At 43.9% G+C, this 27440-nt stretch overlaps 1 protein-coding gene across 2 annotated transcripts; it reads left to right on the top strand.

Moving 5' to 3' along the window:
- The first annotated feature begins 40 nt into the window (after positions 1 to 40).
- On the top strand, positions 41 to 27440 carry tbc1d16 (TBC1 domain family, member 16). 2 transcript variants are annotated; one of them, XM_020636235.3, is made up of 13 exons: positions 41 to 240; positions 5430 to 5644; positions 6986 to 7148; positions 7330 to 7629; positions 13430 to 13624; positions 14628 to 14775; positions 14887 to 15051; positions 17100 to 17248; positions 19353 to 19487; positions 20960 to 21146; positions 22445 to 22624; positions 23813 to 23959; positions 24561 to 27440. In XM_020636235.3, the coding sequence occupies exons 2-13, from the start codon at positions 5464 to 5466 to the stop codon at positions 24852 to 24854; spliced, it is 2244 nt and encodes a 747-aa protein (XP_020491891.1). In that variant the 5' UTR covers positions 41 to 240; positions 5430 to 5463; the 3' UTR covers positions 24855 to 27440. The 2 variants fall into 2 exon arrangements, with proteins under 2 accessions (XP_020491891.1, XP_065820950.1); XM_065964878.1 differs by having other exon boundaries at positions 24539 to 24752.

The raw sequence follows: 27440 nt of genomic DNA, 5'->3' as shown, positions 1-27440 counted from the left end.
TTTGAAAGTTAAAACTGGAAGTGTACTTCAGCTGTAGAAAGCAGCAGCCAAACGTGTGGTGTCACTGTCGGGAGATCAACACAGGGATACAAACAAGACTACAGCTCCCTGACAGCTGGGATAAATCCAGGGGAAAGGAGGTGAAACGACGCCGGTGCCCGCTGCTCGGTTCCCCGCCGCCTGCCCGGTGACATGGATGTCCTACACGGGCTGCAGTAGACTTCTGCTGCGGGACTGAAGGTGAGCCGCTTGGCCCCCTTTTTTCTCCCTCTTCATGCTGCTTGCTATTCATTCATTTTCTCCCGCTTGAACAGGTGTATGCCACGAAATCAAGAAGCAGGGTGCATTCATCCTGCTCAAGCGGTTCAATCTTTGTAATGTGTAGCTTTCGCTGCTGTTGGAGAAAACTTTAAAGTTGCCTGCAAACGTGGACGCCGTCAAATGTAACCAGCAAAGGATTTCGGCCATGGTCTTGGAAGCTACACTAAAATATTTATGCTCAAGGTGGTACAGATAGAGTCCCTGCTCGGGCTAACCATGACACAGATGAATAGTACTACAGGGCCTGTGTGTGTGTGTGTGTGTGTGTGTGTGTAAATTGTGCTGTGGTGGCAAAAGCCTGGTCCCATCTTCTCAGCTGTGCTCGCCTCCTGTCAGGCGGATGCTGCCTGTCAGACTGACTGTAACGATGGCTGATGGAGTCCCCGACATCATGGCACGCCTCTGCTGCTGCACTGTTACTACACTGAGGCTTTCCCAGGACAGGAAGAGACCACCTGCAAGAAATCTGCTTCGTTTATTTGTGTGAACATAGAGTTTCACAAATCCCTTCAGTTCACATTTTACTGCACTGTAGAAGAGGACAGGGTTGTTACGATACCAGAATTTTGAACATTTCGATATGATACTTGTTAAAATCAATGATACGGATATCTGTTTTAATTCTACAGCAAAAAAAAAAAATAGCAGTCCTAGGCCCCCAGCATTGGGTTATTTCTTGTTTCCAGTTGTGAAAAATTGCAACTAAACTAAATTGCACAATGCAATGTTTTGATATGTTGCCCATGTCATTGTGCAGCTTATACAGCGTGCAGGAGTTTGCTTGCAATTTGTCACCTCATTCCTCACTCGTCCTCTCCTTCAAACCTTCAAAGAACTTTTTTACTTTGTTTTAATTAGCAATCTTTGCACAGCGCTGCAAGAGACCTGAACTGAATGCTTGCATCTTTTTTAGACTCCAAACAGACTCGAGAAGCAGCAGTATTTTCCAACCGGTGAATTTAAGTTACCCACCACTGCTCTCTCTCTCTTTATCTCTCTGCAGCTTTTGGTTGACAAAATGACTGAGGATCTATATATATATTTTTTAAAGCTTTGTAAGACCTAAAAAGATTTGATATGTTTAAATCTGTGTCTTTCCATGCATTAGCCTACATTTCTGCACAGACTCTGAGTTGTCCATAAAGTTTCCTCATAACGTCACCAGCCTTTTGTGTTTTCCACATGAACCTTGTTTTTCAGGCTTCTTCGCGTCGCGCTTCCTTTTCACAGCCCGAGGACACATCAGTTTACAGTGCAGACTATAGGTGTGCAGACTATAGGTGTTTAGAAAGAATTGGCTTCTCTATTCAAATGTCAGTGTGACAGCTTAATTAATGTCGCCCAGAGGCGAGAAGCTTAGACTCTGAGAGTTTGAAGCTTTTCCATACTGGGGGCTAAATTTTCAAGGTGTAGGTATCTGATACATCTCCTTTTTTTTTTTTGGCACGCAATGCATGACAAGTTTGTCAGTTGCATGTGATCTGCAGGTCGCAGGGAGACCAGGCTGGGTTTAGGATGTGAGTCATTTGATAAAACAGTGAAAGGTCAGAGAGGAGAGGCGGTGTGTGAGCGGGCATGGCGAGGTGTTGACAGCATAAAAGATGAAGCCAGGAGAGATGAGTGTGAGGACAGCCAGACTGAACGACTCCTATCAGCCCGAGCCTGTAATCACACACAGACTGAAATAACCACGGGATGGTCACACGGCAGTCAGTCAGTGTGTTGCTGCTGCTGCTGTGAGTTTGCTGCAAACACATGTGTGTCATGCTGAAGACCCCAGCCTGTCATTATCTGCACATCATGTTGAAGTAGCATGTTTTCAGAGTGTGTGCAGGAATGCAAAGTCACACACCCCGCTAGTCCACTCTTGCTTATTTAGAAGTGGATTAGTTTAGCTCTTTAAGAAGCAGTTAGCATGCAAATAGCCCAGTGACCGCTGATGTTGTGGCTCGTGTGTGGCTCGTGTGTAGACGAGTGTTTGCATGGAAGCCAATTCTTTGTCCTTCTGTTTAATAAAAAAAAAGTCTGACGCTGTTTGAAATGTAGATAAATACCCCTGTATTTAATCGTACAAAAACAACAAGTCAAATGTCAATACAGAGTTTTAAATTGAGATTGGAGAATATATTTCCATTTCTCCCTTTCATCCTTCTGTCCTCTTCTTCTTCGGCCACTTAAAGGAAGAATGTGCGACTTTTTGATCCAGTAGATGTCGCCCCCTTGAGCACCAGCATGAAACCAAAACAAACTGCTGTTTGGTGACACCTCTGCTATTCTGAAGCCTCCGCTCTCCTCCAACAACGCATCTCCAACCGCGTTCATTCAAAGGAATGATCAATTAGAACGCACCATAATGAAGCACCATTAAGTGAAGCAGCTGACAAAACTGTCCTTTGCTCGAGCTGCATTAGCCTGTGTCCTGTGGTGTTGTGTTAGCAGGCTAATGTTAGCACACTTTGGTTAGCTCGTAGCTTCATATTGCACACAGAATGACCATGATATAAACAAACTTAAGTGACATCCAAATAATCAGTGAGTATGTTCTTCTTCTTTTCTCTAGTCCTTGACTGAAACAGCTTTATATTCAAGGCCATCCCGTCCATGTTAACACGATGTAAACACTGCTCCAACAACAACACAGCTGGCGGGACTCGAGCTTCTCACTCATTGTAGACAGTCATGAGACATTTACAGAGGAGATACTCACTCAGTGAGGAGTCATGGAGTGGTGACCTGATGAGTCAAATTTGCAGAGACATCTATTTATCTAATCTAAAAAAAAATAGATTTAAATATTTGGCACCAGAAATATATATTGCCTTATTATGTAATATAAATACCGCTCCATGTATTTAATCTTACCACCCCTGGAGTAATCACAGTACACTTGACATAAGAACAGGATGATCCTGCTCCATATATATCCTCCCTTCTGTTTGAGCATTAACAGGATTATACTCCTCGTTGTATTGCTTCTTAATTGCTGTGTGAAATTGCTAGATTGCTTGCTAGATGACGATTAATTGGACACAGCAAGTGTCACTTCTGGCTCTCAGAATGTTTGTCAACTAAACGATCAATCAGTTAAATAAAAAAAGAGGATGACCCCCCCCCCCCCCCCCCCTAATTACTGACATGTGCCCCAAACAGCAGCACCTTTTGAAAGACGTGTAGGTCCTACTGTGTAAATGGATAAAAGCATCCCCACTCCCCCAATGCATGCCAAACGATGGCCTTCAGTAAGTCTCGGTACAGATTTCTTCTCCGGATTTCATGCCAGTCGACTTCCTGTCTGAGGCCGGGCATCAGGAAGTGGGGTGCCTGCTTTATCAGTAAGAGGTAAACACGTCCTCGGAGGAAAGAGGAAGGAACATTCCTCAGATGGAGTGGGGAGGATGTGTCTGATTTTATGCTAACAAGAAAACAACGCTGCACACAGAAAGTGAGCAAAACGATACAGACAACCGATGTAAAGGTAACAGAGGGGAAATATCTGAATGAGATCATGTAGAATTCATTCATTCATCCTACGGGAGGAGTCTGAAAAGGAGCAGAACAAAACTTTGAATGTTATTGCTTTTAGTGGGTCTTTTTAATCCTGAAAAGGAGGATCCCTCTGAGCCTCTTCAGAGAGGACACAGCCTCAAAAAAAACATCTGAAGATCTGCTCTACTTTGAGCTCTTCACACGAGTCTTGCTCTCTGATGTGATGCTGTTAGACTACAGAAGTTAAAGATGGGTGCTGTGACACGCTGAACCTGATGTTTATGACATCTGTTGGCTTCTGATAAGTGCCTCGCTGTTTCACACGGACGTGGGTGAAGGCTGTTTGCACAAGTCTTTGTTTGACATGCTTTGCTTACACAAGGTGGGACAGGCTTTAGTCACACAGAGGTACAGTATCCACTGAGTGTGTGTCAGTACAGGTGCAGGTGGAAGTGCTGAATAAGTGTAGAGGGGGGGAGAGGGGGATCCTGCAGTAAGGACACTGCAGTAGGTGTGAGGTGTAGGGGAGGATGTGTGCTCTCTTATAGTGTGACTGTCCTTCAAATATTCACCTGCCATTGACTCTCTCGTTTTTCAAGTGGACCTGAGAAATAAACGGCTCTGTTCTTCTGAACTGAAAAGATAGTTATCCAAGAATTATGAGAAACAAATCATCTGCTTTGACTTTTCAGAATGAAGACAAAATGTAACTCAGAATCCAAACAGAAGCTCTCATGCTTGTCAACAGACAAGTCAGGCAACTGCTTGGGGCCCCAGACCAGTAAGGGGGCCCCTGAGGGCTAACATGGTAAACCAAAGCAACGGCAAATTTTCTAATGACAGGAAACCTCCCTAAGGGGGCCCCATCTGACAGCACTCACTCTAAATCCCCTGCCAAGCGTCACATGCATTATTTCTTTGAAAACCAAAGTTTGTCAATAAGGATCATCAAAGAAAATAAAAAAGGATCTATCTGTCTGTAAGAGAGAAAAAAGAAAGAGGGAATACTATTAAGCGTTGGGACACTGGCAGACATTATGGTGATGAATGAAGGTTAGAGGGCCCCACAAATGATTTTTGCCCGGGGCCCCAACAGACTCTAGAATCGCCAATGCATTTAGGCCACTTAAAGCTGCTGTGGGTAAAACTTTTGTGCCGATTATGGCGCCCCCTGTGGTCAAAGCTGAACCTCTTAACTCTTAGCTAATTTTGCCCTGTTTGTGTATAAGTCGTTTTTACAAGATAGCATCCTGCAGTGGTTAGCACTGTTTCCTCACAGCCAGAAGGTTCCTGGTTCAAGCAAAGGATGGGACAAGCGGTATAGATTATGGATAGATGGATGGATGGACTTTGCTGTTGTTTAGTTATAAAACTCATTCTGATCATCTCAAAGTTGCAGCACTTCCCCAGGATCCACTTTGTGAATTCTGTCTGCACTTTTTTCTCTGCAGATTTTTTGTCTCATGACGCTTCAGTACTTTTAGTCTCTGATGTCCTCACTTGTTTTTCCCCTCTTTTTTGTGTCTTTTTTTTTTTTTTTTTTTACTGCTGCCATACATCTCTATCACGTACTGTCCTCTCCCTCCCCCTCTTGACTTTAAACTCCCTCTCCTCCTTTGCAGAGGATATGGGCCCAGAGTCCCCGCGCCTGAGGAGATGTCTCTGGGTCGGCTCCTGCGGCGCGCCTCCTCCAAAGCCTCCGACCTCCTGACCTTTAATCCGGGTGCGGGGGGCACGTCGTTGCGCTCGGGCCTGGATGGCGAAATCATTTTCTCCAAAAATAACGTTTGTGTGCACCCTGCAGAGCCCCTGCCCGGCCTGGCGGAACACCACCCGGGTAAGGCTGGATGGATGCTGACAGTGTGGATGTACATGTGATGAGAGACATAATAAGAAATAATCCCATAAATTATATGTATTTTAATGTTTTATCCTGAGTCTTCTTTTATATTTGATAAAGGTTGTAATTTGTATATATTGTATATTTCTTACTCTGGTCTTCAGGTATCGCTCTTCTTTCTTTCATACTTTATTCGCTCACTCTATAGGCAACACACACACATACTAATGTACCTGTCCCAGTGTTTCCCCTACCATTATATTGATAACGCCCCCCCCTGAAGGTCTTTATTTTTGGGCTTTTTGTGCCTTTACTGTGCCTTTATTGTAGGGATAGGATAGTGGATAGAGTCGTAAATCAGGGAAAGAAGTCATTTAAGGATACCTTTCCGATAGAAAAGGGCAGCTGTCATTAAAAGTAACACATGAACACCAAGATTCCTTCAAGTTTTTGTGTCGTCGTGTCGGCATATCGGCTTGTCCCCACCCCCCCAACGCTGTAAACCTAGGGGAAACACTGTGTCCTGTCCTTTACCTGTGAAAATAGCAAAAGACATCTAATATAAATAAACGCAGAATAAAAATCACATAGCACACATACAGTGTCGGGGACACTGACGCTTCAGTGTTTAGCCAGCTGCTGAGTTCTCTCTCTATTTCTCAAAAATCTTCAATATTTATTTAGTTCAGGTAGAATCAGTTCTATCTGAACACCTGTTGGTTTGACGCTTGCCTGGCAAACCAAACCAACGGCTGTGTGGGGGTGCCTTAAAACCGCCTGCCTTCTCTGGTCCAAACAAATCCAGAGCATTCAGGACCAGAATCTAAAGTTAGAAGGAGGAAATACTGACTGCTGCATTGTTGTCAGAGAAGCCAGCACTTCAACATAGCATGTTTCCTTAATGTCTGATGATGTAGTAAGATCATTTTATTATTTATTTCCGTAGATATCTTACATATGTTCCTTTAAAGTCTAACCATAGGGTTTAAAACAGGCTGACGTTTCTATGCTTTTAAAAGAGTGTTTTTAAGTGCTTCGTTGCTGAGCTGATTTTAATCTTTTCCTGGTTTGAACACTAACAGGATTTCAGTTTTCTGTTCAGTTTCTCTCTCTCTTATCTTCTCTGTCTGTCATCGTTCATTTTTACTGTGTTTCAGTTTGATGCATAGTCACCTCTCGGTGTTGTAACCTCTCCTCTGGTTTCATGTTTGTGTTTAGGTTGCAGCTGCATGCTTCTTTATAAAAGTCTTGTCATTTCCTCTCATGTTACCTGATTTTTATTTTTTCCTCCTTAATGCTTCTGACTTATGCTGACTGGGTTTCTGTTGCCCCCTGCAGGCTACCTGTGTGTGCACACGGAGAAAGATGATAGCCTGGGCACCACTCTGATTCTGACATGGGTGCCCAACTCCCGCATCCAGAAGCAGGATGAGGAGGCGCTGCGCTACATCACGCCAGAGAGCTCCCCTGTACGCAGGAACGCACGCCGCAGGGGCCGACGGTATGTGAATCTCAAGTTATATTTTTCATGGTGGCTCTTTGGTATGAAGAATTTTAGTCAAGTTTATTCCTTCTGTTTTTTAATGATCGTTTGATAGAAAAAATTGTCAGCCCTGTGTCAACATTTCGCACAACTCTGATGATGTTTTAAAAAAACTAAATGTCAGTGTGACCCTCTCCAGGCCTCACTCGCGGCCCCCTGCAGCCCCGGAGGAAGAAGATGACGAGGAGAGGAACATAACCAGCAGCACCTCTGGGGAGAGCCACAGCCTGGTGGTGGTGGAGGCGGGAGCCGATCCATCCTCACACCAGCAGCCACTGCCTTCGACCACGGAGGAGGGTGACGAGCTGTCGGACGAAGTGAGCCGGGACAGCACCATGGGGTCGGACTCGGACACTTTCTCCTCTCCCTTCTGCCTGTCCCCCGTCAGCGAGGCCCTCTGTGAAAGCAGCGGCTCCGTCTTCCTGGACAGCGAAAGCAGGTCAGTGAAAACCTTTTATGGTGATCCATGTTTTTACACAGCAGAGTTAAGTTCACTCTTTCAGCAAAGACTCCTTCATTCACCTCCTCATGACTCCACAGCGAGCGTGTGGATACCATGAGCACTGTGAAAAAAATCCTTCTAAGTGATTTTATATTTGTCCAACCTCCTGCCGCTCTCTTTCTCCTCTAATGTCCCCTCAGCTTTTCATACAAGACAAAACAGTCTCAAGAATAATCTATAAAAACAAATGGGATGATTAAATTCTTCTGATTTATTTTTAGAGAATGAGAGAATGACAGTTAAGCCGTTTATTCACGGGTTGATCGAGTGTTGTGGAAATTCTTTACCTTGTCATCGTTCATGCAGTCGGTGCATAGACTCTAAATAATCGAAATACTCTAACTTTCAGTCAGCCTAACGACAGGATGAGATCTGGAGCTGAGGCGGGTTTTAAGCCTCTTGACAAACCGTTATTCTGCACCCGCCTGGCAATCAGGTCAGCTACACTCCTTATTGTGAATAACTCTCATGGGCAGCTGTGGCTCAGTGGTATAGTCGGTCGTCTCTCAACCGGAAGTTCGAGGGCTTGATCTGCAATTCCTGGAGTCACGTGTCTGATTTGTCCTTGTGCAAGACTTTACATAGCAACTTCTGCTATCACTGTGTGAATTTGAAGTTTTGTGTAAAAAGCTCCTTCTCCAGGTGTCTCAACGTCCTTTGTCCAAGAGATCATAATATCTAAGAGACAAAAAAAACAAAACACAACTGCACACTGAACATCAGCATCCCGGACACTTTCATGATTGTGTATGTGTACAGGGATATAAAAAATCAGCGTTCTTCTGCTTTTAAAAATCAGATCCAGAATAAGATGAGAACCCAGATTAGGTTTATTTGGTAATTTTTTTTTTAAGTTACCAAAAGCCGCCACAAGGTGGAGCCAAACAGAAAAGAATTGATTGTATGAGGGAGTCGGAGAGAGGGGGACGCTCGGAGGCCTCATGGTGGCTCACTGCACAAACGCTGAAGCGTCTCTTCTGGGGAGTGAGAGCAGGTAGATGACTTCAGCAGGAGGCGTGAAAAAAAGCACACCCGAGTGAAAATGAGTCGGCTGATTAAAAAGCAGCTCTGAATCGAAATGTTTTTATAAACCCACAGATGGCCCTGAAATAAGTCCCCCCCCCCCCCCCCCCAAAAAAAAAAAACCCAAACCCCAAAAACCCCACAGCTTTCCAGAGACTTCTTCTTCAATCAAGCGAGCCATCTGGACGAGCGACTGCGATGCCTCTTTCGGACCTCATGGGCTGTTTCGCCTTTAAGATTCCCTTCGTGGTCGTTTCCTCACGCAGCTATTTGGCCTGACGTGTTGCCCAGAATGTGCGAGCCTCTGTGTCAGTGTGTGTGTCAGAGGGAGTGAGAGGAGCCTGTCAGTGTGTGTTCTGGGGCCTTTTTTTTTTTTTTTTTTAACCGCTCTCAGACCCCAGCTTGCTGTAAGTGCAGTCAGTGTGTGACTTGGCAGTGCTCTCGGCTTCACAGCTTCTAACCTTTACTCTGTCCTCCTCCTCTTCTTCCTCGGCTCCTCCGTGCTTAAACTCTCTCTCAAAAAAACCTGGCGCTTGAATACGTCCTAGCCTCCTTCTCCTTTCCACTATCAGTCCATTCTTTCCACTTTGCATCCTTTCCTCTCTCTCATTCACTCTGTTTTTCCTCAATATTGTTTCTTTCGGTGTTGCCCACCTCTCAAATATCTCCCCCCCCCTCCCCTCCCCTCCCCTCCTCTAACCAGAGTCTGTGTGAAGCCCTTTGATTCCCAGTGCTCCCGGGGTTGTTGTGCTGGGCTGAATGTCAGCTCTCCGGATTAGAGGACTGAAGAGAGCGGAGCAGCAGCCAAAACCCTGGAACCCACTCAATCTCTCTTTCTCTCTCTCTCGCTTTAATTGACACTGTTAAGGGGCCGGGAACTGGAAACATGTCACTTGGAATCATTCAAAGAGAAAAGAACGGCGTATGGGAGAGCGAGAGCGGATGAAAAAGGGGGGGGAGGAGGAGAGTGGTGGGAGAGGAATCCACAGCAATCTCTGTCGAGCTTCTTTACAAGTTTCTTTCAAATTGAGCCGTAGTTTATTAAACCGCCTGCTCTACTTCACTGAGGCTTTATTAGCAGAATTGAAGTGATAATAACTCAGGTAAGTGGTTTCCAATGTAGTGAGGCTTTAACACACTCTCAAGTGTAACACTCGGTTCTCTCGGGCATATGTCCAAATGTAGATGTGTTTTTATGTCTTGCTGCAAAACAAATTCCCCTTGTGGGACAGCGAAGAGAATCCGATCCGATCGAATCACTTCATGTATCCCGACGTTGTGAATTAGGGGAAACTTCACGATTTTCAAGGCTTAAATGAAGGTTGATGAAAATTACACTCAAGACACTTTTCAAAAAAAGAGCAGCTATAGACCGTTCTCTTTAGTAATTTTAACACGTGCTTTCCTGAAAACGTCATGCAGACCGCCCCCTGAAATCTGCCTGAGTTGTGTTGTTCACACATGTCCCTCTAAGCGGGAGACTCAGCAAAAGTGTCCACTATTCAACACTATAATAATAAATTCTGCCTTTACATTTACTTTACATTCACAACAGAGAGCAGCAAAGAAAAAATCATACTATTTTTTTTTATACTTCCGGCTGCCTTTTCACAGTTTTCACATTTACTAGAGGGCTGGCAGGAAAAATTCCAGTTAACAGTTTCAGTATATAATTGAGCTGTTTGTGTTCACACATGCAGCTCACCCAGAAAACTCCAGAAAGTTTTCAGGGGTCTTGTGCATATGTGAGACGAGAGCTTTATTTGTTATAAATAAGTGGAGTTTTAAAAGTAGAGCGTGGTGCCTGCCTCCCGGGCCCTCACTGGTAGATGATTCTGAAGGAGTGGAGCCTGATAACTGACGGCTCTACCTCCCATATTACTTTTTAGAGACTGTAGGTACCACAAGCAGGCCTTCACTCTGGGAGGGTAATCTTCTAGTTAAGTAACACGGCTCTGTGAGCACTGTCAGATTACTCTGGAAATGGAGTAATGTGATTTATTTTCCTAGTTCTTGTCAGTCATGGCTGATTGAGCAGAACTGGAATAATCCAACCTTCAGGTAACAAATGCATGGACTGGTTTTCCTGCAATATTTTGACACAGGTTGTGCCTGTGTGTCCAATCGGACTCAAAGCTGATCGTTTGCTCTTACTGACATTGTTCCCTTTTTTCTAGATCCTTGCTTGTGTTGTACTTACTCTCTGATGTACGTCGCTTTGGATAAAAGCGTCTGCTCAGTGAATTGTAGAATTGTAGAATATAGTGAAGGTAAAAAAAAAAAGGCTGAAATGTGAAGGGCATATCCAGGTCAAATAGAAAATCTAAAGGGCTTTGTATGATTAAACTCCTGAAAACATGTAGCTGACTTACATGTCATGTTGTGTCACTACTTTCAAATTAGTTAACCATGTTGATGTTTTTTTTACATTCTCACTGTGCTGACCATTTCCCAGTGTGTGCCTGCAGAGCCCACACAGCCCCCCCCCCCACCTTTCCCCTTCATCTCTCAGCTCCCTGCAGGGATTATCTGAAGGGGCTTGGGAGTCCCTGGAGGCCTGTAGTGCTTGGTTCTGGTTCTCAGGGTGACCTGGCAGCACCTTTCCCTGTGGGCTAAAGTCTGTATGTAGGGAGAGGTGTTATGAAGGGCCTGAGGGCAGTTTGATCTCAGTCTGGCCTGGTGGGACGTGCAGCAGCCTGACTCCATCAAAACAGCTTGTTTACATAACACAGCTCTGTACAGTTGGAGGCTTTGTGTCTGAGCAGAACCAGGCTGCTCGACGCTCGCAGACGTTGTAGACCAATCATTGAGTTTCGGCTTGGATTCAGCACAGCAGACAATCCACGCCTCGATGCAAAGTGTCATGTGCTTCCTCGCCTTGTTTCCCAGAGTTTTTGCACTATGTGGAAGAATACGCAACAACGCTGTTGCATGCATATGTACAGCGTGCCAAAGAATGAAGGAAACGCTTTTCTGTGAAAATTCTCCTAGGCCTTGTAAACACCCATAGTTTGACAGTCGTTGGGAGTTGTGAGAAACGAGTACAGTAGTCCTTTAAATGAGCTCCTACAGATTTCAGATGACTTAAGCAGAGCTCCCCTCCCGCTCTGCTTTGTGGCGTGATACATGAGACAGCACGCAGTAAATCAACAGATAGCGGAGGAAACGCTGCAGCTTGGATTGATCAGTCCTTGTTATTTTCCCATCTGCTGACGAGGAAATGATTAGCCATACATGATTGATGCAGGGTGTGATAGATTACAGTTGGCTGGCCTCCACTGTGGCCAGTACCAACACGTCACTTTTCTTAATTTGTAACATTTTTCTGAAGAGGAAATATTTTTTCTGGTGAAATACCTGCTGTCACTTCTAAAGTGGAGTGTTAAATTAAATTGTTTGTTCAGACCAGAGGGAGGAAAAGGTCTCTTTAATATTTGAGATATAATGAAATATATTTTTTAAATAATGATTAGCTTTGGTTTAAATGGTTTTGGTTAACATATAATACACAATAAGTATTTTTAACGTTGAGTAGCAGGAAAATAACTTCATTTAGTCGTGTACTTCTCAAATGTCAGCCGGTTTAACGCATTTTAATGTAGGTCTGTTTCCCCGCATTAGCATGTCTCCAGACGTGTTTGACAGTGCATTATGGTCATTAGCTAAGGTCCATTCACGTGTGTGTGTGTGTGTGTGTGTGTGTGTGTGGGAACAACTGTGTGTGTGTGTGTGTGTTTGTGTGTGTGTAAAGAGAGTAAGACATTGAACATGGCAGCCGATGATTCTTATATTCTTAACTTGTGTGTTTTTGCTGTTGTTCATGATGCATGTGTGTGTTGTATTTCTGTACCGTCACACGTGTGTGTGTCTTCGTCTGTGAGTGTGTAGTGTGTAGTGTGTAGTGTGTAGTGTGTAGTGTGTAGTGTGTAGTGTGTAGTGTGTAGTGTGTAGTGTGTAGTGTGTAGTGTGTAGTGTGTAGTGTGTAGTGTGTAGTGTGTCTCCTTCTGCAGCAGAGGAACCCTCAGCTCAGGTTTCAGTGCCGGGAACAACATGCTGGCTAGGGGGGAATGACAGGGGAAATTGGTGTGTGTGTGTGTGTGTGTGTGTGTGTGTGTGTGTGTGTGTGTGTGTGTGTGTGTGTGTGTGTGTGTGTGTGTGTGTGTGTGTGTGTGTGTGTGTGTGTGTGTGTGTGTGTGTGTGTGTGTGTGTGTGTGTGTGTGTGTGTGTGTGTGTGTGTGTGTGTGTGTGTGTGTGTGTGTGTGTGTGTGTGTGTGTGTGTGTGTGTGTGTGTGTGTGTGTGTGTGTGTGTGTGTGTGTGTGTGTGTGTGTGTGTGTGTGTGTGTGTGTGTGTGTGTGTGTGTGTGTGTGTGTGTGTGTGTGTGTGTGTGTGTGTGTGTGTGTGGTGAGAGCCTCCATGCTTTTCTCACACTCTCAGCCTTTTCTATTGAAACACAAAACAACAGGGCAGAGCTGAGCTTAGGATAGGACTGTGTATCTGTCCTCACTCGACAGAACACATGATGGCCACATTAAATTAATTATACATTTTCCACATTAACAACAAAAATAACGGTGTCCTGTCCCTTTTTGGTTGATTTAAATAAAGGAAATCTGATGTTTCCTGTAGCACAATCAAGCTCTGAAAAATGTCTCTGGGAACCTTACTCCGTAGAAGCTCCTTTATAATTTTCTTTTTGTTGTTTTTTGTTTTCAGGGAGCTGTGCGAGGAGGCCATGACCCACTCTGTAAGCTCCGCCTCCAGCCTGGACAGCCACGCCCCCTCCGAGTGCAGCGGACAGTCGCAGGGTGTGCGCTGGGAGGAGCAGCAGAAGGTGTTGGCTCTGGAGCAGCTGTGTGGCGTTTTCAGGGTGGACCTGGGTCACATGAGGTCACTGAGACTTTTCTTCAGGTCAGCCGGGAGTCTTGAGTCTGTCTCTAATGTGTAATGTGTCACGATGTGTTGCAGGTTTCGGGACGGGATCGGTTTTGATTTATGATGATCTGTGGAAAATGTGTGTGCTTAGGAACAAGGAAGAGATTGGTTATTCAATCCTGGGTTAACACATTACTTTAAATTCTTTATCTGAGAGGGCTTATGGGAAATCTAATTTATATGTTTCACACTTACATAGTTATCAGACATTACAATTTCCTTTCAGTTGAAGCCTACACTCCCAGCTTTTATGATGTTCGTTTATGTTTCCCAGAGCTGAACAAAGTCTTCCCTCTTGTCTTCAGAAATGTAAGATAGTCTTTCCAGACCAACACAGTCAGAAAACTCCTTTATCCACATTCTCAATGACGGAGCATAGTTACTCTTCCAACAGAACACAGCAGCTCTCCCCAAGCTTGTAGAAGTCCTAAATCCAGAGGTGTAGTCTGTTTCTGCAGCCGTTTTCACACATGGGACTCCTGAAAATGTATCGAAGATTTAAGGCAGGCTTCCTCTGGAATCGTTCTGAGTTCCTCGTTCACACAAGTCCCTCACAGCAAAGAGACCATCTCAGGAAACAAGACATGATGTCATAATGTGAAAAAAAAAGACAGTGAAGACAGTTTTTTGGTTTTCTATCGATGCGTAGTGTAGTTCAACATGTTCATAATATCAACAAATGAGTGAAGAAGAACATACTGACAGACAGAAAACATAATGGAGCAGTTTCAGTACACGCACAGCGATCACCCTGTTGCACTTTACAGTCTAACTGCTGCTTATTTGGGGGGAATCTTCCTGAATATTTCCTGCTGGTGCCTTCACACTGACAATTGAATACAGGGCTTGCAGGAAGAAGACCTGGTAAAGTCACACGTGCAGCTCACAAAGGATGGATTTAAATGAGGTTGTGTTTATGTGCAGAGTGCCAGGTATGTACAGTATGAATTTAGATTTCTTGTTTTATGTGCTTTTGCAGTGATGAGGCGTGCACCAGTGGCCAGCTGGTGATAGCCAGCAGAGAGAGCCAATATAAGATCCTCCACTTCCATCACGCCGGCCTGGACAAGCTGTCGGAGGTCTTTCAACAGTGGAAGTGCTGCAGGGAAACTCAGCTCAAAGACCAGGTCAGGCTACAGCACAGAATGCTGTTTAAGAAAGCTGAAGGTTTTTTTCTGCTTCTCTTTTCCTGCCTTCTCCTTTTCTAATTCTCTCTCTCTTTTTTTTTTTTTCATCAGGTGTCAGTTGAGAAGTCCTGCATGCAGTTTTCCATCCAGCGGCCCACCCTGCCATCCGCTGAGACTCACCCGGAGGAGAAGCTTTATCGGCGGCTGGACGTCACCACCTGGCTGCGTCACCTCAACCACAACGGCCAGGTGGAGGAGGAGTACAAGCTGCGCAAGGTGTGTGGATAATAATACACCATCAGTCTCACCTGCTGCTGTCCTCACAGCCAAGCTTCACATCTCTAAAACACACAAACTAAACAGTTATTCTGAAAGTCATGCCACAGTGTTTGACTTTCACTTTGAATCAGCGCCGTCGTCCTGCACATAATCACAGGGTTGGTCTCGGGCCATCTCCCCCCTCTGAGTCATCTTGAGTATCTGTGTTTGACTCATTCGAAGGTTTCTAATCTCCCTGAAATGACTCAGTGACAGTCACACTGTGACAAAGATGTTCCCTGCATTGAAGCACACACAAATGCATGAACCCTGGAGAGCAGCTTTTGCTGGACATGCTCATTGTGCAGTGTTTGTTTAAGTTTTGCAGCATTTTGCAACACTCATGAAATCACAAATCTCCTGCAGTTTACTTTAACAATATTGAAGTAAAACTTTTAAAAAAAGAATTCATGCACACTCGCTTGTCTGTGGTGGCGTCCCCTCGTCTCCTAACCATGTGTCCTTCCCTCAGCTGGGATCGCTAAGCAGCTGCAAGTGAAAGCACTGCAGGTACAAGTAAACAGACTTCAGACTGACACAAGTCTGGATTACTTTGATGTAAGCTTAAACAGGGAACAGAATGAGTGGAAGAATAGGGACGAGTATACACTGATAGTTACTTTTAGATTTAGATGTGTAAAATCTAGTTGGTTAATTAGTTATTTCTACTGTCCTACATAAAGATGTAACGATTCCTCACAATACAATTTAAAAAATGTACGCAGTTATGGACAATTTAAATTTATTTGACAAACTTTTTTGGTAAATATCTTCTTTATTCAACCAGCAGAGGGTGCTATCTGTTTTTTTCCTCTAAAATAAAAAAATGGCTGGCAAGCAGATGTGTGCATAGCAAGATATTAACTTGAAGCCGTGCTCACCTAAACAAGTCCAAGAGCCACAGAGATATCAGGACATAAACTAACCACATCCTTAAAGACGGAGCTGAGTCATATTGAAGTAAAACTTTTTAAAAAAGAATTCATGCACACTCGCTTGTAGACGAGGATTTTCAAATAATCAGTCAGGGCACATCTCTTAAAAATAACAGAACATAAGAATCTGACAGGTTTCGACCAAATCTTTTGAAAGTAGAAGAGGTTGAGCAGGAGGAACAATCAGAGGTGCTTCACTCTCCAACATGAGACATGAGCGGCTCTCCTGAGATGATCTAGATATTTTCAGGAGTGTACATGTGAAAACGGCTGTACTGACTCTTTATGAAACCACAGTTCTCACTTTGACTCTTTGTGATTTTTCTTTTTTCAACATATTTTTATTTAAGAAGACATACAGTGCAATTGGGATGCAGTCAACATTCTCCTTTTTTTCCCCAGAAACATTCAAAAACCCAGTATCACTTCTCCCTATAAACAACCCTCCCAGTCCAACAGATAGATCTCTTAGTTTAAATACAAGAATAAAAGTGCAAGAGTGGAAAACTCACAAAAAATAAAATACAATAACTAAATAAAAATAAATAGATAAGCGTGAAAAAATAAAAGTACATTTGAGAAGAGATTAAAAAAGATAATAATAATAATAATACAAAATGACAAGTCAAACATAAATAAAAAATAAATAAATAAACAAACAACATTAACAGGAATGAAAGTCTTTATGTGTATACAACAAAAGTAAATAGGAAAAACAGTATAACCTGTAAAAGAGACAGAAACACACACACACTGCTCAACTTGATCTATAAAAGCAAAAGACAACAGCTGCTCATGTCCAGGGACTCTTTGTGATTTTTATGCCATATTTAAAGAAACTGTTAGGTACTAAAAACTAATGTGCATTTGAATTTGAATTTGAATTTTTTTTATCACTCTTCAAATCGTTATTAGAATATTGAACAATGTAATCCCATATTTGTATCGTGTTGTGCAGCAGGCCGTGCATGCAGTTTGATCTGTTCTCACTGTTATCTATTAGAAGCCACGTGTGCCCTCTGTTTGCCCCTTTGTGCTCAGTGTGTTTACTCTCCTCCCGCTCCCCGCCAGGCCATCTTCTTCGGTGGTATCGACCCATCCATCCGCGGCGAGGTGTGGCCCTTCCTGCTGCACTACTACAGCTACGACTCCTCGTCTCAGGAGAGGGAGGCCTGGAGACTGCAGAAACGCACCCTCTATCACGAGATCCAGCAGAGGAGGTATGCAGTGTAGAGAAAGAAACATATGTGTGTAGGAGAGAACAGGGACAGAACAGGGCTAATGCCACAAAATGATTTTTAAACAACTCTAAGGAAGTAAAAAAAAAAAAAAAAACAGACAGAACTCCTGACACCCTCAAACAGCAGCTAAACTGTCACGCGGCTGCGGTATCGACGCAGTCAGTCAAACATTAAACCATATGTGAGTCTGCTGCGGCTTCTCATAGCAGGCTGAGCAATCAATAGGCACAATCAGGGAAGTGTTAAGGGGAGGTGCCGGGTGTGAAATAAAAGGTCTCTGGAGACAAAAACATGTCAGCGCTTAACGGATAATATTCTCTCGTCAGAAGGAGAGGGAAAAAAAACACACACATTGACACACACACTCTCACACATCCCTGAGTCTTTATTTGTCTCGATAACCAAAAGGTTGAGTGTGCTCATATTTTTACACGTCGCGCGGCTCTGTCTGTAATGAATCTGATAATTGGACAGGTTTCCTCTGTATGGCCTATTAACATTTTGAGTACATCACGGCGGCTTCATGGAAGTCGGGTAATTAGGGTCCTTGTTCTGACTCTGATGTGGATTCCTTTAAAGACCATTTGACTAGAGCTGCCTCTGGGGCCACTAGTTGATCATTAGGAGCGAGGATACACGTCTGTGGTGGCGTCCCCTCGTCTCCTAACCATGTGTCCTTCCCTCAGCTGGGATCGCTAAGCAGCTGCAAGTGAAAGCACTGCAGGTACAAGTAAACAGATTTCAGACTGACACAAGTCTGGATTACTTTGATGTAAGCTTAAACAGGGAACAGAATGAGTGGAAGAATAGGGACGAGTATACACTGATAGTTACTTTTAGATTTAGATGTGTAAAATCTAGTTGGTTAATTAGTTATTTCTACTGTCCTACATAAAGATGTAACGATTCCTCACAATACAATTTAAAAAATGTACGCAGTTATGGACAATTTAAATTTATTTGACAAACTGGTAAATATCTTCTTTATTCAACCAGCAGAGGGCGCTATCTGTTTTTTTCCCTCTAAAATAAAAAAATGGCTGGCAAGCAGATGTGTGCGTAGCAAGATATTAACTTGAAGCTGTCCTAACCTAAACAAGTCCAAGAGCCACAGAGCTATCAGGACATAAACTAACCACATCCTTAAAGACGGAGCTGCCCCCCCCCCAGCAGCAGTAGACAGTGTGCAGGAGTATACATGCAACTTTTGATCACTGAAAACAAGAATTTACACAACATTGCATGCCTATGAATTCTTTCTGTTGTTGTTGTTGTCTTGGTTTCGAAACAAGTGTTAATACTGTTTGATTTGAACTAGCATCATGTAGAAGTAAAAAAAAAAAAACTCTAAATAGAAATAATCAATCCAGAAAAGTTGTGAGGCCTAAAATAACAATTATTTTGTAAATGAGGTTATATTTTTGATTAATGGTACCAGCCTCAGAAATGTATAGTGATGAAAACATGCACTGAACTCCTGAGTAGCATCCCCAGAGAGAGAGAGAGAAAGTGAGATATGGAAAGGTGGCTCAGGAGGGTCAAAGCGCACAAACACTCTTCTGGCACAGGAACCAAACAGTTGCATGGCGTTGCATCAGGTGTGCGCTCATTATTCCTGGTGGGCCTGCATGGAAAACAAACAGTGTTAATTAAATCCCCTCTGCTTGTTAGGACTTGAGTACATTAGTGCCATACACAGACTACATCACTAATACAGTGGCTTACATGTAGGGGGATGGATGGGGGGTTTTATGGTCGTGGTATTATCCTCAGTGGGGCGCTTACTGGTGAAATACCCCTTCAGTCCACTGCTCGCCCACCCCCACATTTTGAGTTCATTTGCAGCTTACCATTAGTGTTTTGCACTAGGGTAACATTTGAGTTAAAGATGATTTGATAAGGCTTTATTTTGGATCCTAATTCCCTTGATTTCCCTCGAGATTTGTGCTCTAAAAACTTTCTTCAACTCTTTTGCCTTGGTCCTTCTTCCCCCCCCCCAGGAAGCTTTTTAAACTAGTTTAATAATTAACGAGGCAGGATTTGGTTTCCTTTCTGCCTGGGTCTAACTTTCTGCAATTTTTAGATTGTCCATGAGCCCGGAGGAGCACAGCGAGTTCTGGAGAAAGGTGCAGTTCACGGTGGATAAAGACGTGGTGAGGACGGACCGAAGCAACCTCTTCTTCAGAGGAGAGAACAACCCCAATGTGGAGATCATGAGGTCAGGATTACACCTCTTCATTATTCAGATCTTCATCTTTGTCTCTCTCGCCCTTCTCTCCGTCTGTCACCTTCTCTCAATCCATCCTTATCGCCCCCACTCCTCAGCTCAATGCACGGGCGTTTCATTTCATATTCTGAACCCTGAGGGAGCCGCAAATGAGTTTCATGCTTTATTGACTCTGACTAAGCCGTCTGAGCACTTTTGATGCATACTCGGAGCTAATGGCTTTCTAAACGAGGAGCAGGAGGATTTAAATAGCATATTAGTTTAGTGACTCTCATGCAGGCTCCTGGTATTTGTCTAGGTATTATGTCGTGTCACGTGCTGCGTGTGGCACAGGACGATACCAGCGCTGCACATATATCTCACATCTGTTGAACTGATATCACACTGATCACTTTTACTGGGTCATTTAATACGAGCACGTCATTTAAACTGAGCATCTTCTTCTTATCATTTTTATCTTTAATCTTTCAAACACAAAACCTCTGCAAAGCCCGCCTCCTCTGACACCTTCTGTCATCTTAGTTTTTACCAGATACTTCTGTTTGGTTTTTTTAAACATTGAACAAATTTAACAAAAGAATGTGATGACAAAAGTTGAAGACATAATGCAATAAAGGATACAGGGAGGAGGAAAAAACAGGGGGGGGGTTACAGTAACAGTAAAGCTTTAGGGTGGATGAGAACCACATTTTTTTCTGTACAGCATTTAATGCTTGTGTCCTTTTATGTTAATCATATCCCCTTGTGTAATCATATGTTGTTTGATTTATCGTTCCACATATCATACCAAATCTTTTGGAATCTCCTCATCCAGTCCCTGTTTTCTATTTGACCTTGACATGTAGTGTTTTATCCTTTAGAGCCCATCCAACCACAGTACAGGATTCAGACAAAGAAATAAATGTTTCTGTCAATATCACACTCTAGTTGATCTAACAGTCAGATTCCAGGCCCATGTACGAAGGCTATAGTCCTTAAGTGGGCGGCCAGAGTTCTCCTCCGATCCTCAGCCTCTTTCCGGCATATCATTCCCCACTGTGTACCCTGTTTCCTACCCTACCCACTGTGCGATCTCCCAAAATAAAGGGGATAAAGATAAATCGTAAGGCCCAAAGATAAATCACACTTGTAAGAATTCTAATGTCCTCCGGGGTTTTTTCCATTGTTTACACTCTCCTTACTAATGCATGAGGCCCACCAGGGAAGTGTTCCTCAAAGTATTATCCATATGCAAAATCAGAAAGATTATTAATTAGCTCCCTGGTAACCAGAGAGGAGTTGGCATAGCAACAGCTGAAGCAGCAATGCTTATAAAACATGTTGGATTAATCCCACACTTTCAAAGGTTTGGCTCTCTTGCTCTTTCTCCTTTATGGACATTAAACATTGCCGAAGTGTTCCATGCATCGTGTTTTCTGCTGAGACGTCGCAACATCATGGACATTCATTTGTCCTCTCCACAGGAGGATTCTGCTCAACTATGCAGTGTTCAACCCGGACATGGGATACTGCCAGGGCATGTCGGACCTGGTGGCCCCCCTGCTCACCGAGATCCAGGACGAAAGCGACACCTTCTGGTGCTTCGTTGGCCTCATGGAGAACACCATCTTCATCAGCTCACCTCGGGATGAAGACATGGAGAGGCAGCTGGTAGGCAGCTGAGTATAGGTTATGTGTGTGTGTGTGTGTGTGTGTGTGTGTTTGAGTAAAGCAAATATCAGGCCATACCAAAGAAGTGGAGATGCATACAAAGACACTCCATGTAGGATTGTTTGGAAAGTTCCTAATCCTCCTCCAGCACGACCTCCCAGCTCAGGATTAGGCCTTCATCCACCCATTTCTGAAACTGAGAATGTGATCTTCTTTTTTAAATATATTTTGTGATCATCTTTCACACCAACAACCCAATGCAACACTATGACTGTCTACTAGAAGAGCACATGTCTGATTATGATCTCTATAGTGCTTCTGACATTTTCTCCTGAAATGTTTGAGGTGAGCTGCAATTTATGTCTCAACACAAATTGCCCAAATGTTGTACTCATAAGACAGGGGAAGTCCCCCTCTGTGAGGTGCAAGTGAGAACAGAGAAGAAAGTAAGAGTTCATGGGCTTCCTGCCTGACATCTTCTAGACATTTTGTGTGAAAACACTGCTTTGGATTTCCTCTTCTTTTAAATCCTTCTTTACTATCCTCACTGTCTCTGATTTTTAGAATAGTTTTTTTTTAGAACAAATTTGCCTTCAAACATAAGTTGACAGATGAACTATGTATTTAGCTTTAGCATGTAGCCTCACACTGACACAAAACCCAGGTAAACTCCTGAAGTTTTCGGGCTTTTTCACAGAAGTTTTCACGACTAAAGACTGAACGAACACGGCCTTTGCTAAATCACCACAACCTCAAAAGACCAGAAGAAGTATTATATTTCAAGTGATTTGAGGATTTGATACTGATAGCAAGGGGGAACTGATTTTCTGAACTTAACTCTTCATGTTCTCTTTGTTGTGGTTTCCTCAATAAATTTGTGCTTCTTAGATGATTCTTACATTATGTTACACTTTCAGTTTGGACATGCATAAAAGAAACACTGAAGTTTAAGCGCAACCTGTGAACACATGTGTACAAGCACCAGAAAGAAGCATCATCTAGAGCAGGGGTGGGCAACTGGCAGCCAACATGGAAAAAACATGACAAAATCTGCCATGAAAACCAGAAATATGTCCATAATAATATTTGATCACTGGTATATGTTGAGTTAAATTTGAGACATAATTGACTGTAATCGTTTTTGTATTTTGTACTACAATTTGGCTCTCTGGCAGTGAGAATGAAATGAATGTGGCCCTTGCTGTGGCCAAAGTTGCCCGTCCCTGATCTAGCATCATCATTAGAAACTGCCTGTTTGTGTTTGTAACAGTGTGTTTCCTCTCTGACCGACCCCCCAGATGTACCTGCGGGAGCTGCTGCGTCTCATGCTGCCTCGCTTCCACCAGCACCTGACCCGGCTGGGGGAGGACGGCCTCCAGCTGCTCTTCTGCCACCGCTGGATCCTGCTCTGCTTCAAGCGAGAGTTCCCCGACACCGAGGCTCTCCGCATGTGGGAGGCCTGCTGGGCACACTACCAGGTCAGGGCAAAGTCTGAGCAGCTCCTTTTTGCATACGCAGGCTTGTAAGAACAACTTTGCATAAATGAGTGCACGGAGGCGTTTGACGCCGTGTCGATGTAGCGCCACGTTTTGTTCTTCTTTTCCTGGAGGCAAGTAGAAATGTGCTGTTTAAATTCTGTGCACTAAAATCCATGTTATTCCCTTAAACCCTGTCACCACAGACAATTGTAATCCTCCTAAATACTTGTAAAATGTCATATTACATCTTGGTTTTGGATGAGTGAAATGTTTAATTTATGAGGGATTAAGGATTTTTTCAGGAAAGATTTAATATTTCATAAAAATCCCCTTTTTTTTATTTGGTTGAATTTAAACTGGAGAGATTTGTTAGCAGGGTAAGGTACATGGATTCAAAGACTGATCTTTATTTTCAAAAGGAAATCTGCAGCTTCAAGACGCTGCAGGGTATTAAAGCAGTGTCCTAAAGATGGACGCTGCAGGGTATTAAAGCAGTGTCCTAAAGATGGACGCTGAAACTGGCGATCTGCAGACATTTGAGTTTCAATTCCAAATTTTCAAGCTAATACAATCAAACTTCCTTATCTCAAAGTGACACAACCTCCACTCCTGGTATCAGAGTCGTGCTCACTGCATGGCAAAGAGCTTTGCATATCTACTCGCTCAGCCAGAGAGTCACTTGAGTCTCTGTGCTTCATGTCACCTGTTCAGACCGCCTGCTCGATGTTAACATCTTCAGCTGCAGGTGGTGAGAGGGGAAACCTCGATTTAGACGGTTAAATGTCACATATCAGATGGAGCAGAAACAGGAAAACCCCTGACTGATATCTGAATTTTCTCAGAGCGTGATGCATCAGATATAATACTTAGATACTGTGACATAAATACTCAGATATAATTCTTAGATATGCATCCAACTTCAAACAAAAACGTGGGATAAATTGCACCTCTTGGAAAAAAAAAATGTAACCGCCATTTTTTAAAATTAATCTTTTAATTTACTTTCCATCTCCACCCTGAAGATTTCAACCCTCTAATCTTTTTTCTCGTTTAGTAATTCTGTGTACATTTCTCTTTTTGCCATATCGGATCTTTGTCTTGCTTAGAAATAACCTTCAAGTTGTTCCCTTTAGGTATGATTCTGATTTGTCTTCCTGTTAGACTTAACTTCCTCCCCTCTCTTCATAGACGGATTACTTCCACCTGTTCCTCTGTGTGGCCATCATTGTTCTCTACGGTGAGGATGTGACAGAGCAGCTGCTCGCCACCGACCAAATGCTGCTCCACTTCAGCAACCTCTCCATGCACATGAACGGAGAGTTGGTGCTACGCAAGGTATCCTCACTAAGTGCTCTTTACGCGAGGTTGAGGCCTTCTCATTTAGAAACTCTGGACCTTTGCACCGCACACCTAAATCACATCTTCAAAATATGATAAATAACCTTTGATTTATGATGACGCCGACAAGTATTCCTCCACACACACTGCCGCATTACATTTAATTTAAAGTGGTACTGCTGCAGCAAAGCAGCTCCCGTACACTGTAACCTGCCCACAGAGGCCTTGGGATGCTTAATGGGATGCCATGCAGAGGATTTATGATCTGCATCTCTGCTACTGAGCTTGTGCCTACATCCTCATGTTTATGGATGCTTTGTTTGTTCTGCTGCAACCACAGGCAGTGTGTTCATGTTAGCATTCAGCAGGTGTAGCTCTTGCTGTTTTTTGCCTGCGATTGTGCACACAATGTTTTAAGAGCAAGCAGGCCGGCTTTTGAGCTTTAGGCAACACTCTGCTATGTTGACCTTGGCATGTTTTTATTTAGTTTAAAAATGAAGCCAAGGGTGGTGACTTGTTTGAATCCATGACTTTTCTTCTTTTGTCAGTTCCTTTTCTCTCTTTTACATATTTCAGTCCATCTTTTTCCCTCCTGCAGGCTCGCAGCCTTCTCTACCAGTTCCGCCTCCTACCCAGAATCCCCTGCAGTCTGCATGACCTTTGTAAACTGTGTGGCCCGGGGATGTGGGACAGCCGCTACATCCCCGCAGTGGAGTGTTCGGGCGAGCACCCAGACTCACAGAGCTGCCCCTATGGAGGCACCTCCACCCCGCAGCCCTCCTCGCCCTCTCCGTCGTCCACGCCCTTGCCCTCACCGAATCCCACGCCTCCGTCGGAGGGCAAGAGAGGCTCCAAAACCCGGGACATATTCACCTTTCGGAAACAGTCCTGAGGTGGAGGCTGCAGGGAGCTTGGCTGGTCTTTTGCTCGTGTCAGCTTCAGCAGAGTTCTGGATCCTTCTGTTGGATTCTTGGACTGTTTGCTGCCCTGTCTCTCAACAGTCTCTGCTTCTAGTTTTCACCGTCTTAAAAAGGGATTTTTCACGTGATCCTTTCATGTGTTGCATCGTGGAGACACTGCCTTACCAGAACGTTTGTTTGCAGCACTGAGTGTCACATGAATCTGTGCTGAGGACACACAGGCAGACAAGAGGCGGCGGCTTCATTCACAGCAGACAATCATCAGGCCCTGTGCTGGTCTGGAGCTCCTTCAGGTTCAAGTCTGCTGCTGGCTTGGCAAACTTCCAGGGGTCTTTGTGGGCAGGGGGGGGTCACATCAGGGTTGGAGGCAACCAGTCTGACTACGTGCAGACTCTGACTGAGGGGTCAAATGCAAACTGGAGATTCATTCATGAGAATTTAAAAAATGTTCCTGTGTTCTCACAATGGAATATTTGTGTGAATATCAGATTATATAAAGTATGTGTGCGTATCTCATGGCTGAACATGAAATCCACAACCTCTGTGGGTTCACCTACAAACGGGATTATAAAGAATTACCAGTCCTTTTTAAGTTTTCTTCAAAATTCATTCCCAAACAAATGAATGTTTCCATTTATATCAGCAGTTGCAAATATTTAGCAATACTATATCCTTGCATGAGCGATTCTTGACGTATAAAGGGGGCACAGCGCGTGTTGTTGCAAAAACACTCGAGGGAAGAATGTGTTTACACGACAAACAACCGGCATCATGATACGGCTCCTGCACATTTCCTCATCAGATTGTGATAAGGGACGTTCCCATTCTTTTGTTGTTTCGTTGACAAGCATGAGGAAGCATTGTGTTTCCTTCTGGTAAAGTCAGACGATCTTGTTACCTGTCGAGCCGCAGGAGGGTTAACCATTGACACGTTGCTATGTGAGATGTAATGTGAGTGTCCTGGGTGATGTACAGCACTCATCGAGCCATCGAGAGAAGAGATCCCTGATGGTTTTGGCAGAGAGAGTGGTGATGTCTTACTTGAAGTTTCCTCGTCTGTGTCGGACAGGGGGTGTGGCATATCGTCAGCACGGTGTTGTTTTTTTCTCCGTCTCTTCACTTTAAACAGAATGACTATACGCACTATCAACACTTCAGAAATCAGTCCACATGAATGTATCTGCTTTTTTTTTTGTCTTCTGCCTTTTTTTTCTAACTCAAAACTTCTCAGTGTACGTGTGGATGCGTGCATGAGTGTGTGACCTCTCCAAACATCTGGTAATGAGTTGGAGAGCAGCCGTAGACCCCCCCCCCCCAACCCTCCCGGCTCCCCCGACCGGTCTCTTTAATTATGGCCGTCATCATCATGGGGCAAAACCTGGGAGAGAGAAGAAGAAGAAGAAGGAAAATCCGGCTGTTGGGAATCTTCAGAGGGGGGAAAAAAAACGTGAGAGATGTGGAGAGGGAGGGGAACATTTAGGCTTCGTACAGGGGTGTGTAGGGATCTTGCCTCTGTGATTTGCAAGTCCCAGATGTAACGATGGTCTCCGCTCTGAGGCTTTTCCCTGAGAGCTTGTGAGTGACACTCCCAAGGGGGGAGGGGGGGGATATCTTCAAATTGGTCCTAAAATGTAGCATTAAGACCTTCAATCAGCCTTCCTTTGCCACCCACCCGCTCTCTCTCTCTCTCTCTCTCTCTCTCGTGGTCTCTCTCTCTCTCTTGCTCGCTCACTCACTCAGCGAGCAGTCTCTTCAAATGACATTCATAACTGCTCCTTTTCCCTATTAGTTATCATGTGCAGCTGCTAGCTCAAACTGCCTGCAGAGTTTTGAAGATTGGGTGGCGGCAGGAAAATGAGCAAAGTCAGGGATGCACGATGGAGAAGTTGTGTGTGTGTGTGTGTGTGTGTGTGTGTGTGTGTGTGTGTGTGTGTGTGTGTGTGTGTGTGTGTGTGTGTGTGTGTGTGTGTGTGTGTGTGTGTGTGTGTGTGTGTGTGTGTGTGTGTGTGTGTGTGTGTGTGTGTGTGTGTGTGTGTGTGTGTGTGTGTGTGTGTGTGTGTGTGTGTGTGTGTGTGTGTGTGTGTGTGTGTGTGTGTGTGTGTGTGTGTGTGTGTGTGTGTGTGTGTGTGTGTGTGCAAAGGAATTCATGAATTTGATTAAAATCCTCTTTGAACTCACATTCTCTCTCTGCACAGACACTGACAGTCACGAGCCTAATTGATGACTTCTCCTATTTGAAGGGGTTTTGATCAGAATCACTGAATGTACGACGTTGCTGTAGAGCTCAATGATAAGTCGATGTATTTACTGAACACATCACAGCTAAAAACAGAGCCCATTCCTATCACTGGTATTACAGAAAACACGGTCATACTTTATAGGAACATCTCCAGAAATGGTTTTTCTGAACACCGAAACACAGAGTCCAATGTATAAATGCCTTTCTGACAATAAAATGACTGCTGATTGTGATCTGATACCAACAGAAAAAAAACACTGCTGGGATTTACACCTCAGTTACTTTTCATCATTAAACACTGCTCAAGATATTGCATTAA

Source organism: Labrus bergylta, chromosome 16, assembly GCF_963930695.1.
Source record: "Labrus bergylta chromosome 16, fLabBer1.1, whole genome shotgun sequence".
NCBI classification, from domain to species: Eukaryota; Metazoa; Chordata; class Actinopteri; order Labriformes; family Labridae; genus Labrus; species Labrus bergylta.
Note: the sequence above shows the minus strand (reverse complement) of the source record. Positions and strands in the feature narration are given on the sequence as shown.

Excerpts from the sequence above, each read along its gene's own strand:
- tbc1d16 (XM_020636235.3), top strand. The coding sequence starts at position 5,464 with ATGTCTCTGGGTCGGCTCCTGCGGCGCGCCTCCTCCAAAGCCTCCGAC. Across the intron at positions 13,625-14,627 it reads TCACTGAGACTTTTCTTCAG|TGATGAGGCGTGCACCAGTG; the intron begins GTCAGCCGGGAG and ends GTGCTTTTGCAG. Across the intron at positions 15,052-17,099 it reads AGGAGTACAAGCTGCGCAAG|GCCATCTTCTTCGGTGGTAT; the intron begins GTGTGTGGATAA and ends GCTCCCCGCCAG.